Source organism: Scophthalmus maximus, chromosome 18 (genome assembly GCF_022379125.1).
Source record: "Scophthalmus maximus strain ysfricsl-2021 chromosome 18, ASM2237912v1, whole genome shotgun sequence".
In the NCBI taxonomy this organism is placed as follows: domain Eukaryota; kingdom Metazoa; phylum Chordata; class Actinopteri; order Pleuronectiformes; family Scophthalmidae; genus Scophthalmus; species Scophthalmus maximus.
Window position 1 is genome coordinate 16,955,001 of NC_061532.1, and position 25,788 is coordinate 16,980,788.

Here is a 25,788-nt window from a genome sequence, read left to right on the forward strand (position 1 = left end):
AGTTATTTCTAACGTTTATGATCAAACTGTAAGACCACAAGCTTCAATTCCGTTTCTTTCTCAATTTTGACATTTTATGAGTCATTGCCATTTGTTTTGTTTTTTTACTTCCTAATATTGATAATGGCCCCTGAAAATTCATATCCGGCTCTACTCTAAACGGAGCTGTGCAAAATCAGACAGATTGCCTCAAGTGGTTGGGGCGTAAGTGCGCAAAAAAAGATTTTTTTTAGCAGATCTGATCTGTAGCCTGCTCCTGATCTTCGCTTGAGGCTCGCAGCAAACTTTTATAACAAACCCTGAATCTCTCAAATAGAACTGCCAGTGGTGGAGTTGCATTCCTGACAGTGTAGGTGTCAGGTTTTGACACGCGAGAAGAATTTGGGAAATTAAAAAAAGGCGATATCTGTCTGCCGCACGCAATCGTCTGACAAAAGATGGGAGATGTACGAGTAAATATGTAAGTGGGAGTAGTGTGGGTCAATTACTGTTGTGCTTCACGTTGTTGTGTAGTTCCCATTGTTGTCAAATGGGAGAAGGCGCCACCCGTCACACCCTTCGTGATGCGGAATCTCAGTGAAACTGTAATTATCCCAAAAATAGAACGCGACTGGGAGGAGGTGTTTACAGCACCAACGTAGATCTGTTAAATGGACTGTGAGATATTCAAACCACCCATTTGTAATGTAAAGAATTGGCCAATTGGCGCATATTTATGTGGCATTTTCATATCAATTCAAATGCAGACAGTGGAGCTCCATTAAGTCGGGGGGAACTTGCAAGAGACTGATTTGTTTTAAGGCCGAAATGTCCCGACTCCTCCACGTACGTCGAGCTGAAACAACACGAGTCCTGTTTTCACAGTGCGAGTGCGTCTCCCCCTGACTAATAAATTGACTGTGGCTCATGTAATTGGTGCACTGACCCTTTTAAGATAAGAGCGGCGCGATGTCTTCGCACTTAATAAACGTTAATAGGCACAAATACCCAGGGTAGTTTCAGATACTTGCTCAAATGTGATGAGTTTTACGCTTCGCTGCCAAAAGGCAAATTCCCCCTCACTCAAGTTCAAAAAAATGTCAAAACTTTAATTTCCCTCCGTCCTGACGCGCGTGCGTGTGTGTGTGTGTGTGTGTGTGTGTGTGTGTGTGTGTCGGTGTGTGTCGGTGTGTGTCGGTGTGTGTGTGCGTGTGTGTGTGTGCGTGTGCGTGCGTGTGTGTAGGAGGAACCTGCCCGGCGACAGACAGAAAGCCCTGGGCATCATGCTGCCCCTGGTGGAGGACGAGGAGAAGGTCGCCTCGGACATCTACTGCCTGGTGGGACGGATCTACAAGGACATGTTCCTGGAGTCTCACTTCACCGACACGCAGAGCAGAGACAACGGCACGCTCTGGTGAGGCAGCCGGGCCCCGTGCGTGTGTGTGTGTGTGTGTGTGTGTGTTCTCTTCTGTCTGTGTGAGGACCAGTAGTTAATAGTTAATAGTATTTTGCCTGGTCTTTTCGACACACCTTTAAAGATCTATCTGAAGGTTAAGACTTGTTTTTTTTTTATGGTTAGAATTAGGTTTAGGTCCGTGTTTTGCTTAGAGTTGGACATCTGCATTTAGTCACTGCCATCACTAAATCTGCTTTCACACTAAAAGTGCACCTCCTGAGTCATTTTCCTGAAACTTTCCGGAGGGGGCCGCATGTGACAACACAAATGAGCGCTTGCTCCGGATATTTTCCGTCAGATTGAGCCGGAAAAAATACCCAGAGAGTGAGTGGGTGTGACAATGACTATGAATGTGGAATAATCGCCACGTCCTGCCTCCAGCTTCTCCCACCCAGACGCCACAGAAATGTTCCGCAAATGTTCCTTTTGGCGCGAAGGCGTCAGACTGCCTCCTGCTGCGTTCGCCGTGTGGGAAGGGCGAACTCCGGAAAATGTCTGGAACCCATCCGCACGTTTTCCCAGAGTTTATGTCTGAAAACGTGCGTGCGTGTGGGACACATGATTAAGACAATCATATTGTTAGAATACATGATTTCAAAAGGCAAGATGCTTGATAGACGGCTTTGAGGCCACTCGCTCCATCGTGGCGCCACAGTGTTAAGAGTTTGCCGCGAAACGTCGCCTTGGATGAAGGGTCTTCTTCACACCTGGTGGTCCTTCGCAGCGAAAACCCTTCTGTCGGCGAGAAGGACGCCGACCGCCTCCGCTGCCTGCCGCCAAATGCAAGTTCCTTCCCGCGAGTTTCATTGAAGGAGACAGGCGACAGCTCACTTCAGCGGTGGCGTGCCAAAGGGCGTCTAACCGCACACGAGCGTGTCACACCTCCGGGCAAACGAGGACGACGTGCGGGCGATCCGGTCCCGTCGGCGAAGAAAACAAATGTCAATTACAGTACCAAGCGTCATTAAAAAGGGTAAAATGAGGCGGTGGAGGCAACAGTTTGACACGCGTCAGCACAGGATGCCGGTGGCAGAGGAAGTGGCGATGTGTAGTAAATGAGACGTTTGGGTCCCTCACTGCCGAGCAAGCGTCATTTGAACGATGCTGCATATTTACATATTAGTAATGGCCATAATTACTTTACTCTGCAAGTGGATGCCATTAGATTTTTCTTTTTTTTCTTTTCACCGGCTGAATGTTAGAATCAATTTTCCCACTAATGCGTCTCGCCGTAATGCTTGCGTCATTACAGTTCCTAGAAATTAGAAAGGGGAACAACTGAGGTGGTAACAGAAGAGACATCATTAAAAAGTGAGTGTTGTTTCCCACTCTGATCCAATATAAGAACCCATTTATTATTTATTTGATTACCTGATTTAGTCTCTCTTTCCGTAGACAGAGAAAGTTCTGACATTATTCAAGTCATACGCACCTGAGCTTCCCTTTTTGAATAAACCTGCATCGCTTCACAACCACAGTATTTGACCATATGAGGGGTTTTTCTTTCTAAAGGTCGTCACCTCCCTTTTGTGATTCCAGTAGTTTGAGTGTTGATTTTGAAAAAGACCAAGTAACTAAAAACACAAGTGAATGTGAGTTACTGTGAAAGTGAATCATGTCGCTCTGACATTTTTTTTCATCTCAAGATTTTGCAGCATCTTGGTTTCATAAAAAAACCTCCCTTCAAAAATTGGAAGCCAGAATTTTTAACCAAACATGTTTTATGTGCCCAGAATCAATATCCAATAGAAATTGGCTCATTAAGACGTAGATCACTTCAGACTGTGCGTGACTGAGTTGAAGATTCCCATTAAAGTTTCCATGAAGAAACTCTGCATTCATCTCTTTTCTCCTATGATGCCTTTCGAATTCAATTAGATGGTGTTTAATGCAATGCGATTGAATATATATTTCTTCCCTACAAGCTTTAAGCTCAGGGATAGAATCTAATAAATAGTGTTACAACAACGCAAAACAACTCATTGATAAAAAAAAATCTCAGAAGGGTGAGAGCAGGCTTTGATCCATAAGGTGTTCAGAGGTCCATTGAGGCACTGATGACCTCTGACTCGGTCCTACCTAGTGTGTCATCGCCGTATGGTTGCTAACGGTGCCTGGCGGACGTTGACTTAATAACAACACGAGGCTGCTGGTTGCCTCCTTCTCATGTCTTTGTCGGTTTTGCCGCGTCGATAATCAAGCTCCCATCTGCCTGATGTTTTTCCGGCTCCCGTGTCGCATCTCGGCCCCTAATAACGTTCGCCGCCGCCGCCGCCCTCGTTAGAACAGGTTGGCCATTAAACAGATTACATTTCCTGTTTTTGTTTTTTATTTGCGAGGGTGTACAGTCGCAGTTTGTTGTTTGCCGTCCTGTGGCCCCAACTCAATATGGCTGTAATTGTTTTTCTTTCCTTTTTTTTTTTTTTCTGAAGCCGGGGGAGCCCCCGAGAAGACGCCCCGTCGCCTCGGGGGATGTCTGGGATTTGGAATGACGCATTCTTTCTTGGAGGAGAGGTGTTTCATTTATTGGCGTCGTTGTTTTTCTCTTCGCCTCATCTCAGGTTCAAAAAGGGGTTCGAGTCGGAGCCAACGCTGCACTCTGGCATCAACTATGCCGTTCTACTGCTGGCGGCCGGACACCAGTTTGAGACGTCGCTGGAGCTTCGCAAAGTGGGTGAGTGGAAGCTAGACGGGATATCTGTGTGTGTGTGTGTGTGTGTGTGTGTGTGTGTGTGTGTGTGTGTGTGTGTGTGTGTGTGTGTGTGTGTGTGTTTGTGTGTGTGTGTGTGTGTGTGTGTGTGTGTGTGTGTGTGTGTGTGTGTGTGTGTGTGTGTGTGTGTGTGTGTGTGTGTGTGTGTGTGTGTGACTGACTATCCACCTGAACAATCAATCTCTACTCTGTCCTCACTCTGCAACAGGCGTTCGTGATCCGTCACGTGTAACCATGGCAACAATTCACAAACAACCAGCTAACAATAGGAAAGCTTTTTTCATTTTTATGATTTGAGTCCATAATTGTACAAGGACATCAGATGAAGGATGCAATAATCCATCATTTTATATTTTTCAGCAGGAAAGGTCGGTGTGTAATGCGATGGTTTGGTGTCTTTCAGCCAGTTGTTTTGGCTTTACGAGCTGCAGCTCCAGCCTCTTTCAGTCATGCAAGAAGTCTGGACATTTTCCTGAACTTCTTTCCGGAGGCGGGCTGTATGTGAGAATGCAAATGTCTGCAAATGTTGCATTTTCCGGAAACGTTTCCTGCCAGCCCCCTTGTAAAATCCTCGGGGAAAAAAACAGCAGGAAAGTCTTTGGAAGATTCAGGACGAGCGAGTGGGCGCTCTCCTCAAGCGCCACTCCTCGTCTAAACACACGTGAAATCATCGCAGAATAAACCAAATAATAAGCTTAAACAAAATGTCAAAGCTCAACAGCTGTTGACTGATTCCCGTACTACAAATCCCCCCTTCATGTAAGGTATAGCTGTTTGATCCTTTGTATTATTAATAATAGCAATTCATAATTAAACCATTAAAAAAAAAATATATATATATATATCATAATATGATTGATGAATATGCAATCTCTTTCTTATTTTGCAAGCAAGCATGTTGTCAATCTTTTGCTCTTGCCCTGAAGTCGCTGAGGAATGTGGGAAACGGCAGCAAACAGTCCTGGGAATCGGCCTGCAGCTCCCATAGATAGGCCCCGCCCCTCCGCCCCCGTGGACCCTGCTTACTCCTACACTTAACCCGTTGACCCCCACCTGACTCGACTAATGGTCGGGTGCTGCGGTCGGGCAGTGTGGGACATGCAGCGGCAGCTCCCTGTAGCGGAACCCAAAAATATATAATAGAACAAGTATCTTTTTAACCCCTTTGCGGGAAAAACAACGGCACACTGTAGAAGCCAGACCTCTGTTCTGCACGCTGTGGCGTATCCGAGTAGAGCTTCTGTCTCATTTACGTCAAATCTAAGTCGGTCGTGATCCACGGGTGAAAAACGATGCGGTCATTATCATCATTCCTTGTCGTCCCGTTTCCCAGGGGTGAAGCTGAGCAGCCTGCTGGGTAAGAAAGGCAGCCTGGACAAGCTGCAGAGCTACTGGGACGTGGGCTTCTTCCTGGGCGCCAGCATCCTGGCCTGCGACAACACCAGGGTCATCCAGGCGTCTGAGAAACTCTTCAAACTCAAAGCCCCCATCTGGTGAGGGGACGTTAGCGAGCGCCCTCGGACCGGCTCGCAGCGTGAAGATAATGAAAAACTCCTCGTTATTCAGCCAATGACGAAACCTTTTCTAGACTTTTATTTTTCTAAACACTTTAACCTTTTGCGCGAGGAATCGTTGATGTGTTTTAACTGAACAAAACAAAGCCCAAAATAGCCTTTAACATCTTTACATGCCCACATAATCCTTTTTTTTATATCTTAATTGTCATAATTTCAGTGGCTATACATCAATTCCACATGATTTTATGAGACAGCACGCGGAGGGGGAGGAGGAGGAGGAGGAGGAGGACAGTTAAAATGTCGGCGGCTCTTCTCTCGCGTTGCGCTAAGACCCTGCTGTTCTTTATTTGTTCTTAACTGCTGTGAAAAACTCTTTTAAGTTTCCATTAGTGTCATAAAGACAAATGTTCCCCGGCACGGAAAACACAATCACGTTGTGTGTGATTTGTTTTTGTTTTTTTCTGTAATCGTCTTAATCTTAAAACGCTATTTTGTTTTGCATCACCTGATGAGGTATTTCCCGATAAGGAAGAGAGACGCACGTTGTCCCGACATTTGTTTACGTTGGGTTAGATACAGATTTGGCCTCTGACTCCGCGTCCGCTTGGTTTCCAGGTATCTGCGCTCGCTGGTGGAGACCATCCTCATATACCAGCAATTCAAGAAGCCCGGTGCGGAGCAGCCGGCGCCCAAACAGGAGCTGGTGGATTTCTGGATGGACTTTTTGGTGGAGGCGACCAAGAGAGACGTCTCCTCCGTCCGATTTCCTGTGAGTGCCAGCGGCCGAGGAACCGGGGTGAAACAGTGGGCGGCGGGGGAAAAAAAAGCTCCTGCGTGCTCAGGAAAAAACGTTAGTTTTGTTAAAAATGAATGTTGTTATTTCCGTTCTGTAGGTGTTGATTCTGGAGCCCACTAAAGTGTACCAGCCTTCATATTTGTCCATAAACAAAGATGTAGATGACAACTTGGTGTCTATCTGGCACGTTGCTCCTGACGACAAGGTGAGTGGATCTATTACAATCGATCCTCCATGAACCACAGTGTCCATACTGATGCTTTACATTATTTATTTAGTTAAAGTAGGTGATGATTAAACTAAAGATACTCACCATACTCGCCAGCAGAAGTTGTTTGATGGATGGGTGATTTTCAGTTTCCTTGTCTTGTTATCTCTGGTAAGACGCCACGATGTGATAATGGACTCGTTTAATGTTTCCGGTCATGAAGATCTTTTATTGATTATTATCTCATGTTTGCAGCAGCACATAAGTAAAAGCGGAACATGAGCAACAGCGACGCCATGTTTTCATTTATGTCATGTGCAGCGACCAAAACCACTAATGTCTTTTTATTACTGTAAGGTCACTCAACACAATTCCGGACCGTGATTGCTGCTCCAATGCCACCATCAGTCTGCTGTAATCAGGAAGGCGATAGTTTCCCAGAAGCTGCCGTGATCTCATTTCTTTTTTGATCTCTCCTGCAGCACAAAGGAATTCACGAGTGGAACTTCAGCGCCACATCAGTCCGAGGTGTCAGGTCAGTGTCTGCCGTGCTCGCGTTACAGCTGAGCGATGTCACAATAACCCCGCAGCCGTCTCCAGAGGATGGTTGGTCTAGATTTATCATCGGAGGTGGCGGTGGGCTTGAAGGAGAAAAGACAGAAAAGATGAACAATAAGGTCTCTTAATATCTTTTTATCCGTCTCTCTGCAAACCACAGAATCAGATTAACGTCCAATATCATTTTTTGCCATCAGGAAGAATGTCCCAGTTCTATCAGCCATGTTTATAGTTTTTATAGTTTTCAAGTCTTTATGATGCCCAGGGTGCAGTTCCATAAGCGATAAACCAAGTTGAAGCCTCGATTGAATTGTCATCGATATTGCATTTGCAGTCGCATGCATCTGTTGCATGCTAATCTGCAACAATAGAACCAGTGCATACAGAGATTTATCATAAAATATGTAAACAAGAGAGCTGGCAGTGAACAAGAAATTATGACTAGAAGTACAAAACAGACAACATGAACAGGATAGGAGACAATAAACAGCATCCAGTTAGGATGCAAGTATCTGGATTTTCAAAAAAACAAAATGAATGATTTTCCGAGACTTTGTGTACAAAACACCCTAAGCACTTAAATTTGGTTAAATGTTAGTGTATGTAAATTGTGTGTGAAGGCAAGGAAGATTGTGCAGGTCTGTCTTGAAAAAAAGAAATCTTGCCTTCAATGAAACTACTTGTTTGAATAAAGGGTTTTCTGACATTGTTCCAAATTAGGAAATAACAGAAACATATGCAAAATTAAAAAGCTGACAAGAGAAGCATGTATGACGTCATGGAAAATATAGTCAGCCTCCTGTAAAAGAGTCACATTAGGGCCTGATATAGATTTGTAGATGCATCTAGGCATGCACAAAAAAGATTTATATTTATATATGTATATATATATACATATATAAATATTTATAAGATTTATAAGATCTGATGTACAGATGAAGAACATGACATTGCATGCAGACACGATGCTGTCACCTCGCTCAGCTCCAGCCTGCAGCAGACTGAGCTCCTTGAATACCACAGATGATGTCTTGCTCCGCGCCGGCCTATTTCCACAGTCCTCAGAGGAATTCAATGACAGAACAGAGAAGAAGAAGTGGAGAGGGCCATGTGTGCTCACATGTTGCTAGGGAACCACTCGTTCTCTGTGCCCACTCAGCCTGCAAGGCAGTCGGCGGGACGCACAATCGCAGCAATCTGCGATTTTGCAACAAACGCGGCCGCGCGCACAGGGCGCTCCGTTCGTCTGGCGCAGCCTCGGCAGCATTTGGGGCGAAAAAGCCTCGTACCGGCGGATAGAAGTTTCAATTTATTTGTTGAGTGGGACTGTCCGTCCTTCTGCGCCGAAATTCAGCGCCGTTTAATCCAATTTGTAGGATCTGTGTTCGTTCCCGACACAGCATTCGCCCAGACACAAACTCTGCGACTGGTGCCGCAGCAGCTCATACTCATAATACGATATCCTCTCTGTCAATATCTTCAAGATGTGTTGATATTACATCTGGTGTGTGTGTGTGTGTGTGTGTGTGTGTGTGTGTGTGTGTGTGTGTGTGTGTGTGTGTGTGTGTGTGTGTGTGTGTGTGTGTGTGTGTGTGTGTGTGTGTGTGTGTGTGTGTGTGTGTGTGTGTGTGTGTGTGTGTGTGTGTGTGTGTGTGTGTGAGAGAGTGTGTGAGAATCCTGCATTCGCCACATCTACTGGGCTTTGTGTTTTGATGGAGTGGCTGCCCGCAAAGCACTGACAAACAGTCTTTTGTTTCGTCCCAGGGATTTTGATGGCTGATGTCACGAGTCCGGTGAAAGGCTCCTTTCATTCCCCGAGTCACATTTGCAGCCCGATGAGGTTATTACTGTTCAACTGACCGTGGACTCTTTTTTTCTTTTTCTCTCCTCAGCATCAGCAAGTTTGACGAGCGCAGCGCCTTCCTCTATGTGCTGCACAATGCCGAGGACTTCCAGATCTACTTCTGCACGGAGATGCACTGCAAAAGGTTTGTTGTGGCTGTCCGGTCGTTCTTGAGCTTGTCGAGATAAGACCAGACCAGACAAGATAAGATCGCATGAGATGAAATGATTCTATTTGTCCCCCACAACGGGGAAATGTAAAAATTAGAAACATCAGTAGAAAAGTAAATAAATACATAACCATACAATACAAACACAAGGAATTTTTTTTTTTTAAATTAGCAATAATATATACTATATAATCAGAATATATACATTATAAACAAGGTTTTTTTAGTAATCCTGTAGAGATAACATATTTTTACTGAATGTGTGGATTATTGCATTTTACAAACAACTTAAAAGTTTGTCTGGGGGAAAAAAACACAAATGTTTGTCAGCATTGCGAGAGAGAAAAATATTTTTTAAAACTTTCACAAACTTAAGGTAAAATTTACTTTTCCAAATACAAATACCTTGTGACTCATCAATAACACATTAGAAAAGTTTCTATTCAGTTAAGCGATTATTTACAACTTACGAAACCCGTCCTGAAGGTTTGGCCTATTGGAAAGAAAGCACTGATATCACACTGCTATACATAAAGTTATTATTTTGCAAAAGCTTTTGCCACAATTAGACACAAGTCAGTGGCAATTTTGGGTTCAGCATGTTGCTCAAAAACACTTCAAAAGGTTCTTGGTTCGAATGCCGGTTCGGAACCAACCGACCAACCGACCAGGGCCTTTCAGGGAGCAGTCAGGGATTCGAACCGCCAACAGTACAATTCATGTAGAAAACCACCTCTCACGAGAAGTGTCACAAGGAACGACCCTGTTATATGACGAGGAAGGTGGGGGAAGAAAAACGAGAGGTGGTAGAGGACAGGGAGCGATCCGGACCGACTGTGTCTGTGCGTACGCACGATCGGCGTGTTTCACCTGCGGGCACGCCGCGCGAGTCGACGAATCATGAGAGCGGTAAAGGTCAATAATACTTGTGTGGGAGGTGTGTGTGTGTGTGTGTAAACATACTGTAACCCCCTTCTGGATGAGACCACCGGCTAATAAATAAAGCCACTCGCACAACATGTGCAAATTCTCTGACTTACACTCTCACAAGCGTCCGCCCACCTGAGCGTGCATGTTGGTCTCTCGTTGACCAACGAAAAACCTGGTCTGCTCTTTTATTGTTATTCTAACAGCGCAGTATCAAGATAATATGCACCAACACGGGCGGGTGCACAAGGGCGCACACTGTTCGCGCTGCCTGTTACACACACACACACACACAGGTGATCCGCTCGTGTGAGAAGTGAAACCGCTTGCTCTCATTTAACCACCTGGCAAATCCGCCCGTACGAATATCAGTCCACCGAGGTGCAAGAGCACTTGGTTTTTACTGGGGAATTCGGAGACGCCACTGATCGGTTTATTGCGTCTTCTGCCCAGAACACACTCATTAACTACAATCAATCAAAAGTTGATTCAGACCAAGTGTTGACATTGTTACCATACGTGCATTTCTTCTTCTGTGGATGTATTTTTCATACGTTTCCAGGGTTTCCACTTGTGCAAAAATTGTTGCAGGAATATTGTGCAGAGAACCTGCCGAACCCGCCGGACGCGCTTTAATCTGAAATTCCGCTCTAAAAAAAAAAATGCACTGGCCAAATGTCAATCTGCGCTGTTTGCACCGAGCGTGACACCGACCAACCAGGCTTCTCTCTCTGGCAGATTCTGCGACCTGGTCAACAGCATCACTGAGGAGACCTGGAAAGGTCCGGAGGAGGGAGACTGCGACAATGACGCCTTAGAGGTGAGAAGACCGGATTGACTTCTTTGTAATATTAAACCTGTAAGCCGAGTTGTCGTTTCTCTCTCTCCTGGTGAATCAATGTCAACCTTCCTCCAGGGCTCCAGACTTTTGGCTGCACTCATATCGCATTTCTGCCGTTGTCTGTGTCCAAGATATGAAACGTTTCCCAACGAGCGGTTACCCGTTGTTTGTGTCGCATCCTGTTCTGCTGTGTGTATTTTTTTCCCATGCTTTTTAAAAAATGTCAAAGGAACAAAACAGTGAATCAGGATTAAACAAGTCACTTTTGGACTATTTGTTATTCTTCCATCAAAGGACAAAAAACTCGCGGCACCAACAATGTTCCACTTTTGCATTTCTATTATTTGAATGTCTGTTTTTAATCTTGGGTTTTGCGTTTTTACATTTTCTAATCCGCGATCTGAGTTATAATGCTGCAGCTGCAGGCACGCGGGATGAACAGAAACCTGCAGGGACGAGGCCTGAATTCTGCCCGTGTGCTTTGTCAGTACAGAACAGAGACACCTGCTGCTGCTGCTGCTGCGTTCACCTGCTTTCACTCCGCAGCAGAGCAGAGCAGAGCCTCGGGGGGGGGAGAAAAGCTAATTACGCAAAACACCGCCGCACCCTCCTCCAGCACGACACGTATCAAATGTCTAACTGGTTTAGAGGCAGTTTTACCTGTGTTTGATTTATCCTCAGCTGCCCCCCCCGACACTGACCCCGTCCTCAGACCTCGAGGTTCACGTAAAAACATCCATCCCATGACAGAAAAGGACGTCAACTGTGCCGTTCTCACTGAGCGACCGGTCTAACAGGTTCACAGTGTAATCTGATTACAAAGAACGCTAATCGGATGCGTTTGTGTGGAGTCGCACGACGAGAAAGAGAAAAATAATCTTGCAAATAAATCTAGTTTTAGTCAATTGCAATTTCTACTGTTCATATTTTCGTGCTTGTAATTTAATTTCTATTATCAAAAAGTAAGCATTTCCTGACCCTGTCAATCACCCGCCATTCCTACTGCGCATCACTGTGACCATTAACAAGCAAAGTCACTCTTTCGCGCTTGTGGTCCTTGTTTCCGCAGTACGACTATGAGTACGACGAGCTCGGAGAGAGGGTGGTTCTGGGGAAAGGCACGTTCGGGGTGGTGTACGCGGGCCGAGACCTCAGCAACCAGGTCCGACTGGCCATCAAGGAAATACCAGAGAAAGACAGCAGGTGAGGAGAAGAAAAAGATTATTATTCTTACTGGAGGGTTTTGCAGTGTCACAGCCAGTCGTCCGCTCCATCACTCACAGTAGTCACTGTATGGTCATGTGATGCTACAAACAGGCAAATCTAGTCAAACAGAAACGGCATCTCAACATTTTGGATATTCATGTTCCCCAGAGGATGAATTTTTGACTAGTTTAATGACCCTATAACGCTCAATCCACAACACCATGCGGAGAAAACAAAAGCCTCATGAAACCACAGGGTAACCTCCTTTTTCATTTACGCTGTTTTTAACCCCGACTCTATCGCTAGATTGCGGTTCTTTCCTCTTCCCTCTGCGTTTGTTGGCACATTGTTACAGATCCATGATCACAGTACCTCCAGCGTGGAAGAACTAGAACTGTGTATCGCGCTGCCCACATGCTTGAGGCATCGTGCATACTACTAACAAGGTGGAGGGAACCGCCCGGCGTCCGAAGGCCGCATTCCACGTAACCACAACGACCACGGATGGATTCCAGGCCTCGCTGCACATCCTACCTCTCTGTTTGCCTCCGTTTCCTGTGTCTCTCGCTGAACTTCCAACTATCAAATGGACGAAGAAGAAAAAACTTAAAGACGGGGGAATTGCTCCATGGCACTGCAAGTCACAGGTTATCTGTACATTTTCATAGTCCCCAGAGGATGAATATGGTAATATTTGCTGAAAAAATGTGCTCACTGGATACTCTGTGATCGAATATGCAGATTTCCGTGAAACCTTCTGAGCACGTTGATGTTCCGGAGGGGAGCGGCTCCTCTGACGTGAAGCCGCCCTCGGGACATGTTTCACAGCTTTAGCCCCTCACCATGCAGATCTTCTATTTATCATCCTGTGCGCTGACTAAATTAGTCTCCTTGCTTAATTAGCGTCGTTAAAGGAAAGTGCAGCTCCTCCCACCGTCCTCCTCCGAGACTCGCCGTCACTGACGGGATGAGTCCGACCGCCGCCGTAATTTGTTCCAGTAATCCCGTCAGCGAGTCGGCGGGTCAGAGGGGCGCTGGGCGGCGAAAGAATTTGGAGAATTCAAGTAAAGAGTTCACAAGAGGATTGAAATCTGGAGACCGGGGGAGAGGCACAGAGAGAGAGAGAGAGAGAGAGACGGGGTGGGTGGGTGAATTTCACGCAGAGAGCTGAATGTGAAAAGAAACCGCTGCAAGGAAAACGTCCACCGATACTGTTCTGATCAGGTATCACCATTCAGCCTCAGTGTGTTTCAGTCAGACGTGATTGTCTCACGTGCAGATGATCTTCTTTGCATTCGATACAGAGGCATCTCAATGAAACACTCTGTTATTATTATTTGGAGCCGGAATTATGATTTGACTAGTCAATTGACAGTAAATTAACTGGGTCCGCAATTTTGAATGTGCATTTTTTGTTTGGTTTTGTTTTGCGGGCGTTTTAAGGGAAAATGGCAAAAAAAAAAATCTTTATTTCTTTTTTTTAATTCTCAATGATGGTGAACTAAATATCTTTGGGCTTTTCGACTGTTGATTGGACAAAGTGAGACATTTGAAGACACTTCCTTGGGTTTGGGGATTTGCTGACAAAGATAGATATAGACCAAATAATTTGTCGATTAATTTATAAAAAAATTGTAGATTTATTGATAGTGAAAATATTCATGTGTTCCGCTCTGAATCAACCGGAATTTAATTTAATTTTTTATTTTTCTTAATAACGTGACCGTTTTGAGTTATTGCCCATTTTTCAGTTTAGCAATAATGGCGATGTAGTTAAAAAGTAATATCTGTAGGTCATGAAGCATAATTTCTCAGTTCAGTTCTTTTTTTTATTTGATTCGTTTGTTTGTACATCCTCCACTAAAGTGCACGAATGAATCTGAAGATTCAACAGAAACCTTGGTAGCAAACCTTTAAAAAAACAAAACCACCAGAGTGACATGAAGACCAGGTTCGAGTCGCCGTATTCAACTCCTCGAACCTTCTCCCGTCATGATATCAGACACTGGTTCCTTTTTGAAAGCTTCGCCATCTGATCCCCTCTCCTCCGCCACGCAGGTACTCTCAGCCGCTGCACGAGGAGATCGCCCTTCACAAGCACCTGAAGCACAAGAACATCGTCCAGTACCTCGGCTCCATCAGCGAGAACGGCTTCATCAAGATCTTCATGGAGCAGGTCCCCGGAGGTGAGACGGCCGCTGTCGCCCTTTACGCTCTTGTAACGACAGAAGCGGCTCCTTTTTTTAAAAAAAATAGAGCTGCAGTAAGTGTCAGAGCCTCCAAAAGATGAAGAAAATCTCAAGTATCTATTTCCTCTTAACTACGTTCTGTTTTTTCTCACTTTTATTAGTTTGTTAGTTTTATACTTTACCACTTCAAAGAGGGCACTATATGAATATGAATATATAATAGGATGTGTGTTATTGAAAATATTTAATTTGCATACCTGACTGTGTTTACATGACGAGGCCAATTAACCAGAATTCTAAGGCTTTTATCATCACAAGTACATTGCCTCGAAATAGATGTTCAATTCAATTCAATTTAATTTGTACAGCGCCAAATCATAACATACGTTATCTCAAGGCACTTTACATAATGAGGTCGTAAAGTGCAGTTTTAAGCGCTTTGGCGACTGTGGAGGAGGGGGAGAAAAAAAAAACCCCAGTTTAATCCGTTCACAGTTTATTTTACAGTTTACTTTACTTCATAAAGGGTCATTTCCAAATTAGCATTTCCGAACCAAATTAACGCAGAGAGGAGTTTGTGCTGGATGTGTCAGTTGAACAGCAGACGAATCGACCTCGTGCTGCTGATGTCAGGTCAGCGTGAGCGAGCGAGCGATTTGTACCAATCGCCGCTGCACTTTGTCCCGTTGTGTGCAGGGAGTCTGTCGGCGCTGCTGCGCTCCAAGTGGGGCCCGCTGAAGAACAACGAGTCCACCATCGGCTTCTACACGCGACAGATCCTGGAGGGGCTCAAGTACCTGCACGACAACCAGATCGCCCACAGAGACATCAAAGTAACCACGCACGAGTTACTGCACAATTAACGTTCTTCAGGAAGGGGGGGGGGGGGGGGTTTAATCACCTCCGTGGCGTCGTCGCCTTATTGCGGGCTCATTTTTCAGACTGATATTGTGCCGAGAGCTGAGGGACGGGGAGGACTTGAAGTGGCCCCACATTAGGTTTTATCACCGTCGGTTTAGTTTCCACCAGGATATTGAGCCGGGATGTTTTTTTTCCATCAACGTTTATTGCCGTAACCCCGGTGGTGAACCGACTTGGTGACTGTCAGGACCAGTGTCGTGTCAGGTGGGTTGTTCCAAGGAAAAAACAAACAGTGCGTTTTGTGATAATGTGTCAGCGCGGTAAAGCGGCTCTCAGACATTGCTCTATGTCTAGTAATTGTTTCTCTGGGCCGTTACGAGATGTCTTCCTAATCTTCTGGAGTAAATCCATAATCCTTTTTTGTTTTTTTTGTTTTTTTTGATAAAAAGCATTTTTTAAAGTTTATCTTCAGCAATTTGGAGTTCAATAAATCGTAGCAAAAAGTATTTTTAGAGCAGAACTCCCTTTTTGGTGTTTCTCTGGAGGAACAATTGGACGACAAAGATGGATATTTGATCTGAAATGTATTCTAAGACTATTGCGCGGAGACAGACTTGAGAAATTGTAAACGTATCCCTTAACTTACAATGAAAACCACCAAAACGTGTGTAGGATGATATGCCCCTGTTACGTTTGACAAATCTTTCCTGCAAATGCGTCCATAACCTTTTGCGTCATCCCGCTGACGATCAAACAGACAGGGAGACGATCACACAACCTCCCCGTCGGAGCTGACCAGATATAATTCGTGTAGCCCAGTTCGGCGACAAAACAATGCAACAGACATCGGACGAGACCTCCGCCCTGTGATATGTCGGCTCTGCCAAACAAACACTGATAGCGCTTCCGTCGCAGACAGTCGGCCCACGGTTCCTTCCCCCCCCCCGGGCGTCCACTCCATTTAACGACGCGGTCGTATAAGCGCGACCGGTAAATGTCAATCACCTTGTGTTGGCGCCGCCACCCGCCGTGGGCCTCGCCGCTTTCTGGGATTATCGCGAGCGACCCCCGGGGTTCTCCTCGGCAGCGTCTTGGGAACTTTATTTCTTTTTAACTCCATTCTCTCTCCCTCACTGATTGTCTTTTTTCCGACCCGCAGGGTGACAACGTGCTCATCAACACCTACAGCGGCGTCCTGAAGATTTCCGATTTCGGCACGTCCAAGCGGCTGGCTGGGATCAACCCCTGCACGGAGACGTTCACAGGTACCGCGTGAGCCGCGGGAGGACTGGCGGATTTAATTAGCCCCTTTCACCCCCTCTCGCGCTCGGAAAATGCCTCAGTCGTCTGCTAAATGCCCCCGCACTACACCAGACGTTTGTCGAACAAAGCAAAGGGGGCGAAAAACTTTGCACTGAGGGAAACCCGCACGCGGATAATGGTTTACTTTGGGTGTCACCGCCTCAGAGCAGTAGTCCGCGGTCCCTCGGCCTGTCGCTGTTGTGAGACGCCGGCTTTTGGCCCTGAGTCTGCGATGCCAGCACCTCGCCGGGGGCCGATCGCGGCGCGGCTTGACCCTCCGGCGGCCGATTGGCGCGGACGGGGAGTCGCCCGGCTCGGCGGGGGGTTCTTTCAGGAAGCTGGGCCACTCCTCTTTATAGCCCGGCGCCCTGCTGTAAACGCGGCCGGCGTCTGTTTTTAGCTCGGCACGCGGGCTTTCTAAAAGAAGCAAAGGCGCAAGGCGAGCGGGCTATTAATAGAACAAAAGAGTCCTTTCAGCGGAGGCAGAGAAAAATGTTACTCTGGACTGGGGCGTGGTTGTCTGGTGGCCCCGGAGAGGCCTCTCCGCCGTTGCCACATAAGCCGCGGGGGAAGCTTTCGTGTGACCCGCCCGGGCTGCTGTGATTAGGCCCAATGAAAGATATTTTTGGCATCTCACGTCAGTTTCTTTCACTCACTGTTGACCTGGATTGGTGATGCACACTTGGAAAACTGTGGCCGTTTCATTTTCACAGTGAAAATGAAATTTCTCATGAACCTTTTATTTCACCTTTGACACCATGTCGACTGAATGTCTCTAAGAGAAGTTAATGACCAGCTTCTCCTGCACATTTTTTGACTCGGTCAATGATTTACTCGTTTATTAGGTTTTATGGTTTGCTCATCTCACCCAAGAGAGGATTATTTTTGCAGTGTTGTGAACGTGAGAGGCGACAAAGATCCCCTCATAATTCGAATATATATAAATCATAGCACATCATATGTTAATTACATGATTGAAGCTACATGCAAACGTTACAAAGCCACAATTTGAGAGTGAATAGCTGCAGATGAGTGTTAATCCCCAAAATGTTGACCTATCCCTTTAATGACAACCCTTCAGAAATCTAAAACCCTTCACAATAGATTCATGAAAGTATATTTAACAACAATCTGCTGAAATACTGGTGAAGAGTATTTGATGTATTTGTCAATTTTCCTCACCATCAATCAATCGTCTATTGATCCAGAAGTATTCGTGGTGTTTTGCAGGCACACTACAGTACATGGCTCCGGAAATCATAGACCAGGGGCCCCGGGGATACGGTAAACCGGCCGACATCTGGTCCCTCGGCTGCACCATCATCGAGATGGCGACCGGCAAGCCGCCTTTCTACGAACTGGGAGAACCACAGGCGGCCATGTTCAAGGTGAGAGAGACACGCCGGTTGGTCACGGAGACATCCGTCATCCCACCGGGCTAACCAATGGGTTGGCGGCCGACAGGCGATCAGCTGTTTCTGTGGTGACGTCATTCAGGAAGTGTTGTCAACCTGTGACAATGAACATCTAGGGGTTTTTGTATTCTGGAATTTCCCAGCTTGGTATTAATAAAGTACTTATCTTATTTGATTGCATCTCTTATCTTATCTATTCCGCTTCTTCGACCTGCCCCCGATGGCACCAGACATGATTGTCAATAAGACATAAAATCGATGTACAGTTGGACCGACACATTAAAAAGCACTGAAAGCAGATGCGTTGATCTCTTTTTCTTCCAGCCTGGACATTTAAAAACCCCGTCGCCTCGTGTCGTGTTATAAAAGACGCAACCAAATTACAAAAATTATGTCTCCACTTCATCATTTCTTCTTTTTTTATTGAAGCAGCTTGTTTTGCACCCTGCGTGTTTAAGTCACGTGCTCGAGCCTAGGAGCAACCCGGTGCACATTTGTTTGAACAGAAACAAGCGTGGAGCCATAACTGCCTCCCTCCTGTCCTTTTTTTTTTTATTATTCAGTTTCTGTGTACATGTCTTTAGTCACTGTATTTACACTGTGCATTTGCATTGGATGGAAAAGTAAAGTGCTGCACACCAATGAAATATGGAATTCGTCGTAATGCGTCTGCAAATTTGTGGCGGCGGTCGCGTCGACTGTTCCTCCCCCGAGCGGTGAAGTCGTCCCGGTGCCCTCCTCACGCGTCCTTGTGGAATTTCTCGAGGGAGGGGCATCTCTCCCTGCTAATCTCAAAGTCAACATCCCCCCCGCCGGCCGCGAACGTCTGGCGTTCTCACTGTCATGAGAGTCTGGCTTGAACTTTGGCGGGGGGGGGGGGGGGGTTGTTATTGCTCTTAGTGGCATGCTGCCCCCGAGCCAAAAACAAGGTCTTTAATCTTAAACTTCTGTAATCTGCAGTTGGGGCTCCGAGTCTTGAAATGAACGTGCGTCCTCTTCTCCCCCCCCCCCCCCCCCCCCCCCCCCCCCCCGCAGGTTGGCATGTTTAAGATTCACCCGGAGATCCCGGAGTCCATGTCGCTGGAGGCCAAGGCCTTCATCCTGCGCTGCTTCGAGCCCGACCCGGACCGGCGCGCCACCGCGCTCGACCTGCTCACCGACGAGTTCCTCACGGTCACCAGCCGCAAGAAGAAGGGCAAGGGCAGCTTCGCAGGTGCCTGTTTCAATGCTCCTAAGATGATTTTATGTAACATCACAGGAATTAAAGTCGAGGCAAACTCTTGTGACGTGCGGTCAAAACACCAGCGGGAGTCCAAATCAAAAGACAAAGGTCAACTTACATTCTCCCCGGCCGTAAATCACGCTGAGGGAAAATCGGGCGCTGGTTTTCGAGTCGTCTGAAGGACAACTATGTTTCATCCAGTCACAATGTCGCCGCGGTTTGAGTTTCACATGCGGCAGTTGTGCCGCATGTGATTGGTGATTGGTTTGTGGTTGTTTTGAGTGTCCTCAGACGGTTCCTTGTGGACGAGGAGTTCGTCGACTAGTTTCCGTTTCCCGCCGGGCGTCCTCACGGCAGCAGTGATGCTTTCATGTGCTCTGGCGCAGGATCAGAAGAGAGAAAAGCTTGTGCCGCTACTTGGAGATGTTATCGTGCCAGAAAACAATGCTCGATGTTTTATCCTGGATGAAGCGCTGACACTCTTTTCATGTTTTCTTTCCCCTCGCAGCTCTGTCACCGGGCTCAGGTGAGTTACTTCGCCTCGCCGCTCCTCTGTTGACACATAGTTACCACTAGAGGGACGACTTCATGAGTCCGGATGTCGGTTCCAGGAAACTGCTTTTGCCGAGGAGCATCCGGCCAACAGATTTTCTTCCCTTTTTCTTTGGCGCTCCTGGAGCTTTCCAGGAAGTCAAAAATAGACATTACTCATTTTTTCCAATGCGTGGACGTTTCATCACTTAAACACAATGTAATTTGCGGCCGGGGTGCGTCACATTGAGCCGATCACCTGATGCAGTTGCATCACTTTGAGGTGGTGGAATCAGGTTTAGGATCTTTTCCAGAAAAGGACACATTTGCTAAACTTCCCCATCCTGAAAGCTTCAGATCTCGCTGCGAAATGCAAGCTCCATTTTGGGCTTTGTTTCATCTCCCGCGTGTCCCCTCAGAGTACCTGCGCAGCATCTCCCTGCCGGTGCCCGTGGTGGTGGAGGACACCAGCAGCAGCAGCGAGTACGGCTCCGTCTCCCCGGACAACGACCTCAACACCAACCCCTTCATCTTCAAGCCCAGCATCAAGTGCTACAGCGAGAGGGATGTCAAGGGGCCCAGGTCCCTCTTCCTCAGGTAGAGCGACCTCAGAGATGCCTTTTATTAAAACAAGCTGACATTTGACACTCCATCCTGACACGATGCAGTTTCGTCGGTTAACCCCTCATCTCCAGTCACGTGTCACATTTTCCCCTTTTATAAAATGGCCGCAACATTGTTTTGCTGAAATGTGTTTATTTGCTGCTTTTCTGTCCTGTTAATTATCTTGCGACCACACAAATCTGCACAACAGTCAAAATTTTGGACGGACACACGTCATTCCTGGGAATACTTTGTTAAGAAAATGTTCAGTACTGTCAAACAAACATCATAACAGATTAACCCTGATGGTCAGTAACAAGTGCCAAGAGCCGCTACTCATTTAAAATAATAATAATAATCATTTGAAAGTTATTTTCAATGGAAAAAAAATACTCTGTGAAAATTTTAACTTTTAATTATGACCAAAAATGTAAAATCTCTCTTTCCTCACTGAGAGATAGGAAATTACTTAAAAGAAACTGAAATACACTGGATGGAAAATCAGATTTGCATCGCTGCTGCATCTGTTAAAAAATGTTGTTGCACATGCATGAGTTTTGAATACAGTAATGTTTACATGTATCCTGAGCTTCACAATGCGAGTCTGTTTGGGAAGTAGTAGTAGTTCACAGGACCATTTCTCTTTTTTCTTTTTTTTTTATCTTCTCTGGCTCAGTATCCCCGTGGAGAACTTCGAGGACCACAGCGCCCCTCCCTCCCCCGACGAGAAGGACTCGGGCTTCTTCATGCTTCGGAAGGACAGCGAGCGGCGGGCCACCCTGCACCACATCCTGACAGAGGACCGGGACAAGGTGGTGGCCAACCTGATGGAGGCCCTCACTCAGGTAGGTCACGGGAGAAAGGGGGACGGAGCCTCACGGCAACTCCCGTCGCGGCTCCTCTCATCTCTCGCCGACCTCTGCCCCCAGGGCTCCGAGGAGACGAAGCTGAAGCCCCAGCACATCTCCACGCTGGTGGTCAGCCTGGCCGACTTCGTCCGCATGGCCGACAGGAAGATCATCGCCAACACGCTGTCGCAGCTCAAGCTGGAGCTGGACTTCGACAGCACCGCCATCAGCCAGCTGCAGGTCGTGCTGTTCGGATTCCAGGATGCCGTGAGTTTGCCACAACATATTATGAACCAAAGTATTATATTCCACATGTCTCCGCCGCATGTAATCCTCCGGTTTACCAGACGATCACTTGCAGCTGTGACAAACTGTTGCTTTGAGGCCATAGAGATATTGGTTCCCTCTTATCTCACATTATCTTACAGATTACATTCTCCTCACAGGCGTCGCATCTTCTACTCCCCTGCACCAGCGACATGTGATTTCTCGCCTGATATCCTTCCCTGTTTGTGGGCGGAGGTGCTCTTTAGTGACCACGGGGCTCTGAACACTCTCAGTGTAATTCTCGTCATGTCACCCGAGCGGCAGACGAGCGGCAGCAGCGGCCGCTGCCATGTTTCTGCTCCCGCCTGCACGGAGATCAGACGGACAAATGTGTAAACGCTCGTGACCCCTTTTTTGCGAGTGAAGGAAACAAAAGGGCGAACGTGTCAGGAGTAATTGCACGTTAATGTTTAATGGCCGCGTCTTCCCCCCCAGAGGATGTAGTTGTGCAGATGAAATTGCAAAAGGAGCAAGTGGTTGTTTTTGTAGTAAAGGAGGGAGGTTGCGTAATCCTGCCACACCACGAGGCTCTGATGCCCCCTGCTGGTTATCGCTGGAAACTATTTAGAGCGGAGGCGAAAAAATTCACTCAGCTGGAAAGAAGTCACAGTGAAAGTGAATGAAATATCTTAAAATATCAGCAGACATGATGTGGCGCTGTAAAGACGCCTTTCGGTCTCTGTAGCAGAGGGTGATGAGATAAAGAAAGAACAATAATACAGGAAATCAACCATTTTATTACAATAATAATAATACAAATTGTAAAGTACACATTATTAAAAACAACACTAATACGAATTCCATGTGCAATATCACCTTTCGTCAAATCACTTCCATCTTTGATATTTTTTATTCATAATGAATTTCTATTAGTATGGAGTACTAATAGAGGAGAAAGTATAGTGGAGTATGAATATAAAATAACTGAATACCAATAATAACCAATCATTTATTTGTTTGTTTGCTTGCTTGTAAGATTACTCAAAAAGTTATGGACAGATTTGCATGAAAACTTAATCACAGATAGGTCGCTGCCATGGTAACAAGTGATCAAAATCTGGGAGGGATCTAGATCCAGACATTTTTTGAAGGATTCTTCACCATTGCGATATTTTTAGTCTTCACAAATATATAACATTTTAAAAATGTATATATGTAACCTAGACTGAGATGGGAACACAAGTTTCGCTCAGCCTTGGTGAAGGTCTGCACCCTTTGTTTGAAATGTATTCAATGTAAGCATTAAAAGTAGTTTTTGAAATTAAACTTTCCACATTTGCAGGTGAACAAAGTGCTGCGGAACCACAACATCAAGCCTCACTGGATGTTCGCTCTGGACAACATCATCCGCAAAGCTGTGCAGACGGCCATCACCATCCTGGTGCCAGGTACCGTCGTCACTCAGCGCCGAGAGTCGAGCGTCACTGAGCGAGTTACTGACGCTGACTGTCTGAGAAATACAGGAGCTGTGGTGGTCGTTTCCCCTGGAAATGAGTCAGAAAGACGTTGTCACTTTTTTAACATGAAAGCTGTGATGAAGCCGAATGACTCCCTGAATCATGTTCATACCAAAAAATTAAGTATTCAGCTTTTGTGACAGAATTTTTCTCTAAATTGTCTCTATTGACTATTCAGGTCATAAATCAAAGCTGTTTTTTAATGAAGATAACTTTTATTTTCATTATCTAATGTGACGAGGCAGCGAATAACATACAAGACAATAGAGAATAATTTCTTATTTTGTCCAATCAACGTCCACAACCCAAAGATATTCAGTTTCTAAAAATATAGAAAAGAAACAGCAGCAACTCTTCACACTTGAGAAGCTAAAACTACAGAATTTCTACCTTATAAAGTTAATAAATAACAAAAATGATTTGAAATTTTTCTGTTGATGAACTAGACGTATCAGAATGATACTTCCCGTAGAGAGTGATCACATAATCAAACATAATCAAAGTGCCTCATATCATTCCTATCGATCATTAAGTCCTCGAATCGATTTGTGTCCTGTCCGTGTTCCAGAGCTGCGGCCTCACTTCAGCCTGGCCTCAGAAAGCGACCCGGCCGACCAGGAGGACGTCGACGACGACAACGACGGCGAGCCGGAGAGAAGCTCCACCCACCAGAGCCGGGCGCCGCCCGTCGGCGCCCACGACGACACCGTGGCCACGTCGGGCGTCAGCACGCTCAGCTCCACCGTGTCGCACGAGTCCCACGCCGCGCAGCGCTCCGTGAGCATGGAGCTGGGCCACATGAAGCTGGAGACCAACAGGTGGGGTTTTTGAATACACGAAACCATGAATGAATTTGCTTTCTGATGAAGATCTGTGGAATAAAAGAGTCGGGCCTGTTGTTGTGTCTGACTCCAGGCTGATGGAAGAGCTGCTGGAGAAGGAGAGGGAGTATCAGGCCATTCTGCAGCAGGTGCTGGAGGAGAGGGAGCAGGAGATCAGACTACTGAGGCTGCGATCTGAGCCCGCAGGTCCGATATTAATTTCACACTGTACTGTACTGTACTGTACTGTACTGTAGGTCACACGCGCACCACTTCTTCTTCTGCTATTACTACTGCTGCTGCTACTCTTTAACATTTAAACAGCCTTTTACAACCGGCTGTGACTCACTGAGAGGATTCCTCTCAATATCCATGTGTTACATCACACAGAGAGATGCCCAACGTTCACTAAAGGTTACATCAGACTTTTTCCCGCCGGCTCAGTAAATAATTTATTCAAGTGGTGACATGAACAAAGCTTCTTTTATTTCCCTTTTTGCAAATTGTTTGTCTTCTAGTTCTGATTGGCTGATCTGAGATTCCAGGACGATATTAATCATTTGATAATGATTAATAGCGATATTATTTCATCTGATATAGATTTTTATTTTATTTCATTCAATCACAGTCATGATGAATAATGATGTCTGCTCACAGAATTTATATCACAGTACATTTTGAACAGTAAACCTTTTTTACATCTTAAACTAAATGTATTAAACTTGAGTTATGAAAAATATATGCAATATATATATACTATATAATATATACTCAATTTTTTTTAATGTATATATGTTTCATATGTAACATATAACCTATTTGTTTTATCTTGTGCTGGATGTGAACAAATTTGCTTCTTTACTGTTTGAAATTAGAATGACATTTATTGCTGAAACTTTGTGATTCCATTATTTTATGACATACCTGCCAATACACCGTGTATATTTTACTTATTTACTTTATATTACTTTTGTGAGGTAATATCATGCCAATAGAAATAGAGTCAACTATTAGTATTTATTACTACCTTAATTTGTGTCGCATAACAATAATTTACGTGTTCCATGCGAGGTTAGAACTCCTACGTAAACAAATTTAATATTGGCCACTGTGATGATGCAGCACATCTAAAGACGCGTGTCTTCTCGTCTCCTCCAGCAGACGTCCCCGCGTCGTCCTCGTCGTCCTCCGACGAGCTGACGAGTCGGACCGCAGAGAGACGCGAGGACCCGGAGCTGAGCGGCTGGCTGAGGCTCTACGGCGCCGACCAGGACGCCGTCGAAAAGGTGAGTCCCTGCCGGAATCGGCAGCCGGACCGTGTCCCAGTGGATTGAATCATCATGTGCAGTCATTTCTCGGTACAGTTCGGACGCAGCCTCCTATTTCTCCTCATTTCATCCCTGGTGTTTCTTCAGATACTGAATGAGGAGTACACGTTGAACGACGTCCTCCACGATGTGACGAGAGACGACCTGAAGAGTTTGAGACTGAGGTAGTACAACTCTTCTTTCTTTTTTTTTTGACATGAGTGCTCACAGTTTCACTTTTGCATTTATGTTTTTATTTTAAGTAAGAAAGAAAGTATTTTTAGTTTCTTTATTATTTTCAAGTTCTTTATATTTGGTTTTATTGGGGTTTTCTTTTTTTCTATTGTAATTTATGATAAAGTTTATGGTTAAACTGTAAAATATAATCTCACAATGACATTTTTTTAAGTATATATATATATAGCACTCGTTAGTAGTTAGCGTTAATATTGATGCATTTTCCAGTTCTCACTTAACGCTTGCACGAGCCAACTTTAGCTGTTTTTAATATTCCAAGAGGCATCAAATCAGACGGTTGCATTAATAAACGAGAGCAAAATTTCCTTTGTCGGGATTCATGGAGCAGCATGTGTGTTAGCATGTGCTAACAAGCCCAGTGGGCTTTTTTTGAAGGTCTTGAAAAAGAGAGGTTACAGTGTACAACAGACATTGTGATGACGCAGCTTGTATACAGC

General features: G+C 45.6%; 1 protein-coding gene across 2 annotated transcripts in view; it reads left to right on the top strand.

Moving 5' to 3' along the window:
- The window catches only part of map3k5 (mitogen-activated protein kinase kinase kinase 5), a 57,113-nt gene that overhangs the window by 30,057 nt on the left and 1,268 nt on the right, over positions 1 to 25,788 (top strand). Inside the window, exons 7-29 of one of the 2 annotated variants that reach the window (XM_035616937.2) lie at positions 1,223 to 1,393; positions 3,997 to 4,109; positions 5,479 to 5,638; positions 6,278 to 6,431; positions 6,556 to 6,663; positions 7,149 to 7,201; positions 9,117 to 9,212; positions 10,902 to 10,983; positions 12,074 to 12,207; positions 14,269 to 14,396; positions 15,096 to 15,232; positions 16,420 to 16,525; positions 17,793 to 17,950; positions 19,013 to 19,190; positions 19,708 to 19,725; positions 20,150 to 20,327; positions 21,010 to 21,178; positions 21,263 to 21,448; positions 22,791 to 22,896; positions 23,534 to 23,783; positions 23,881 to 23,993; positions 24,948 to 25,072; positions 25,202 to 25,278. In XM_035616937.2, coding sequence (XP_035472830.2) covers positions 1,223 to 1,393; positions 3,997 to 4,109; positions 5,479 to 5,638; positions 6,278 to 6,431; positions 6,556 to 6,663; positions 7,149 to 7,201; positions 9,117 to 9,212; positions 10,902 to 10,983; positions 12,074 to 12,207; positions 14,269 to 14,396; positions 15,096 to 15,232; positions 16,420 to 16,525; positions 17,793 to 17,950; positions 19,013 to 19,190; positions 19,708 to 19,725; positions 20,150 to 20,327; positions 21,010 to 21,178; positions 21,263 to 21,448; positions 22,791 to 22,896; positions 23,534 to 23,783; positions 23,881 to 23,993; positions 24,948 to 25,072; positions 25,202 to 25,278 — 3,000 coding nt within the window. Of the gene's footprint in view, positions 1 to 1,222; positions 1,394 to 3,996; positions 4,110 to 5,478; positions 5,639 to 6,277; positions 6,432 to 6,555; positions 6,664 to 7,148; positions 7,202 to 9,116; positions 9,213 to 10,901; positions 10,984 to 12,073; positions 12,208 to 14,268; positions 14,397 to 15,095; positions 15,233 to 16,419; positions 16,526 to 17,792; positions 17,951 to 19,012; positions 19,191 to 19,707; positions 19,726 to 20,149; positions 20,328 to 21,009; positions 21,179 to 21,262; positions 21,449 to 22,790; positions 22,897 to 23,533; positions 23,784 to 23,880; positions 23,994 to 24,944; positions 25,073 to 25,201; positions 25,279 to 25,788 lie in introns of both variants that reach the window. The other variant, XM_035616936.2, reaches the window with a different exon arrangement.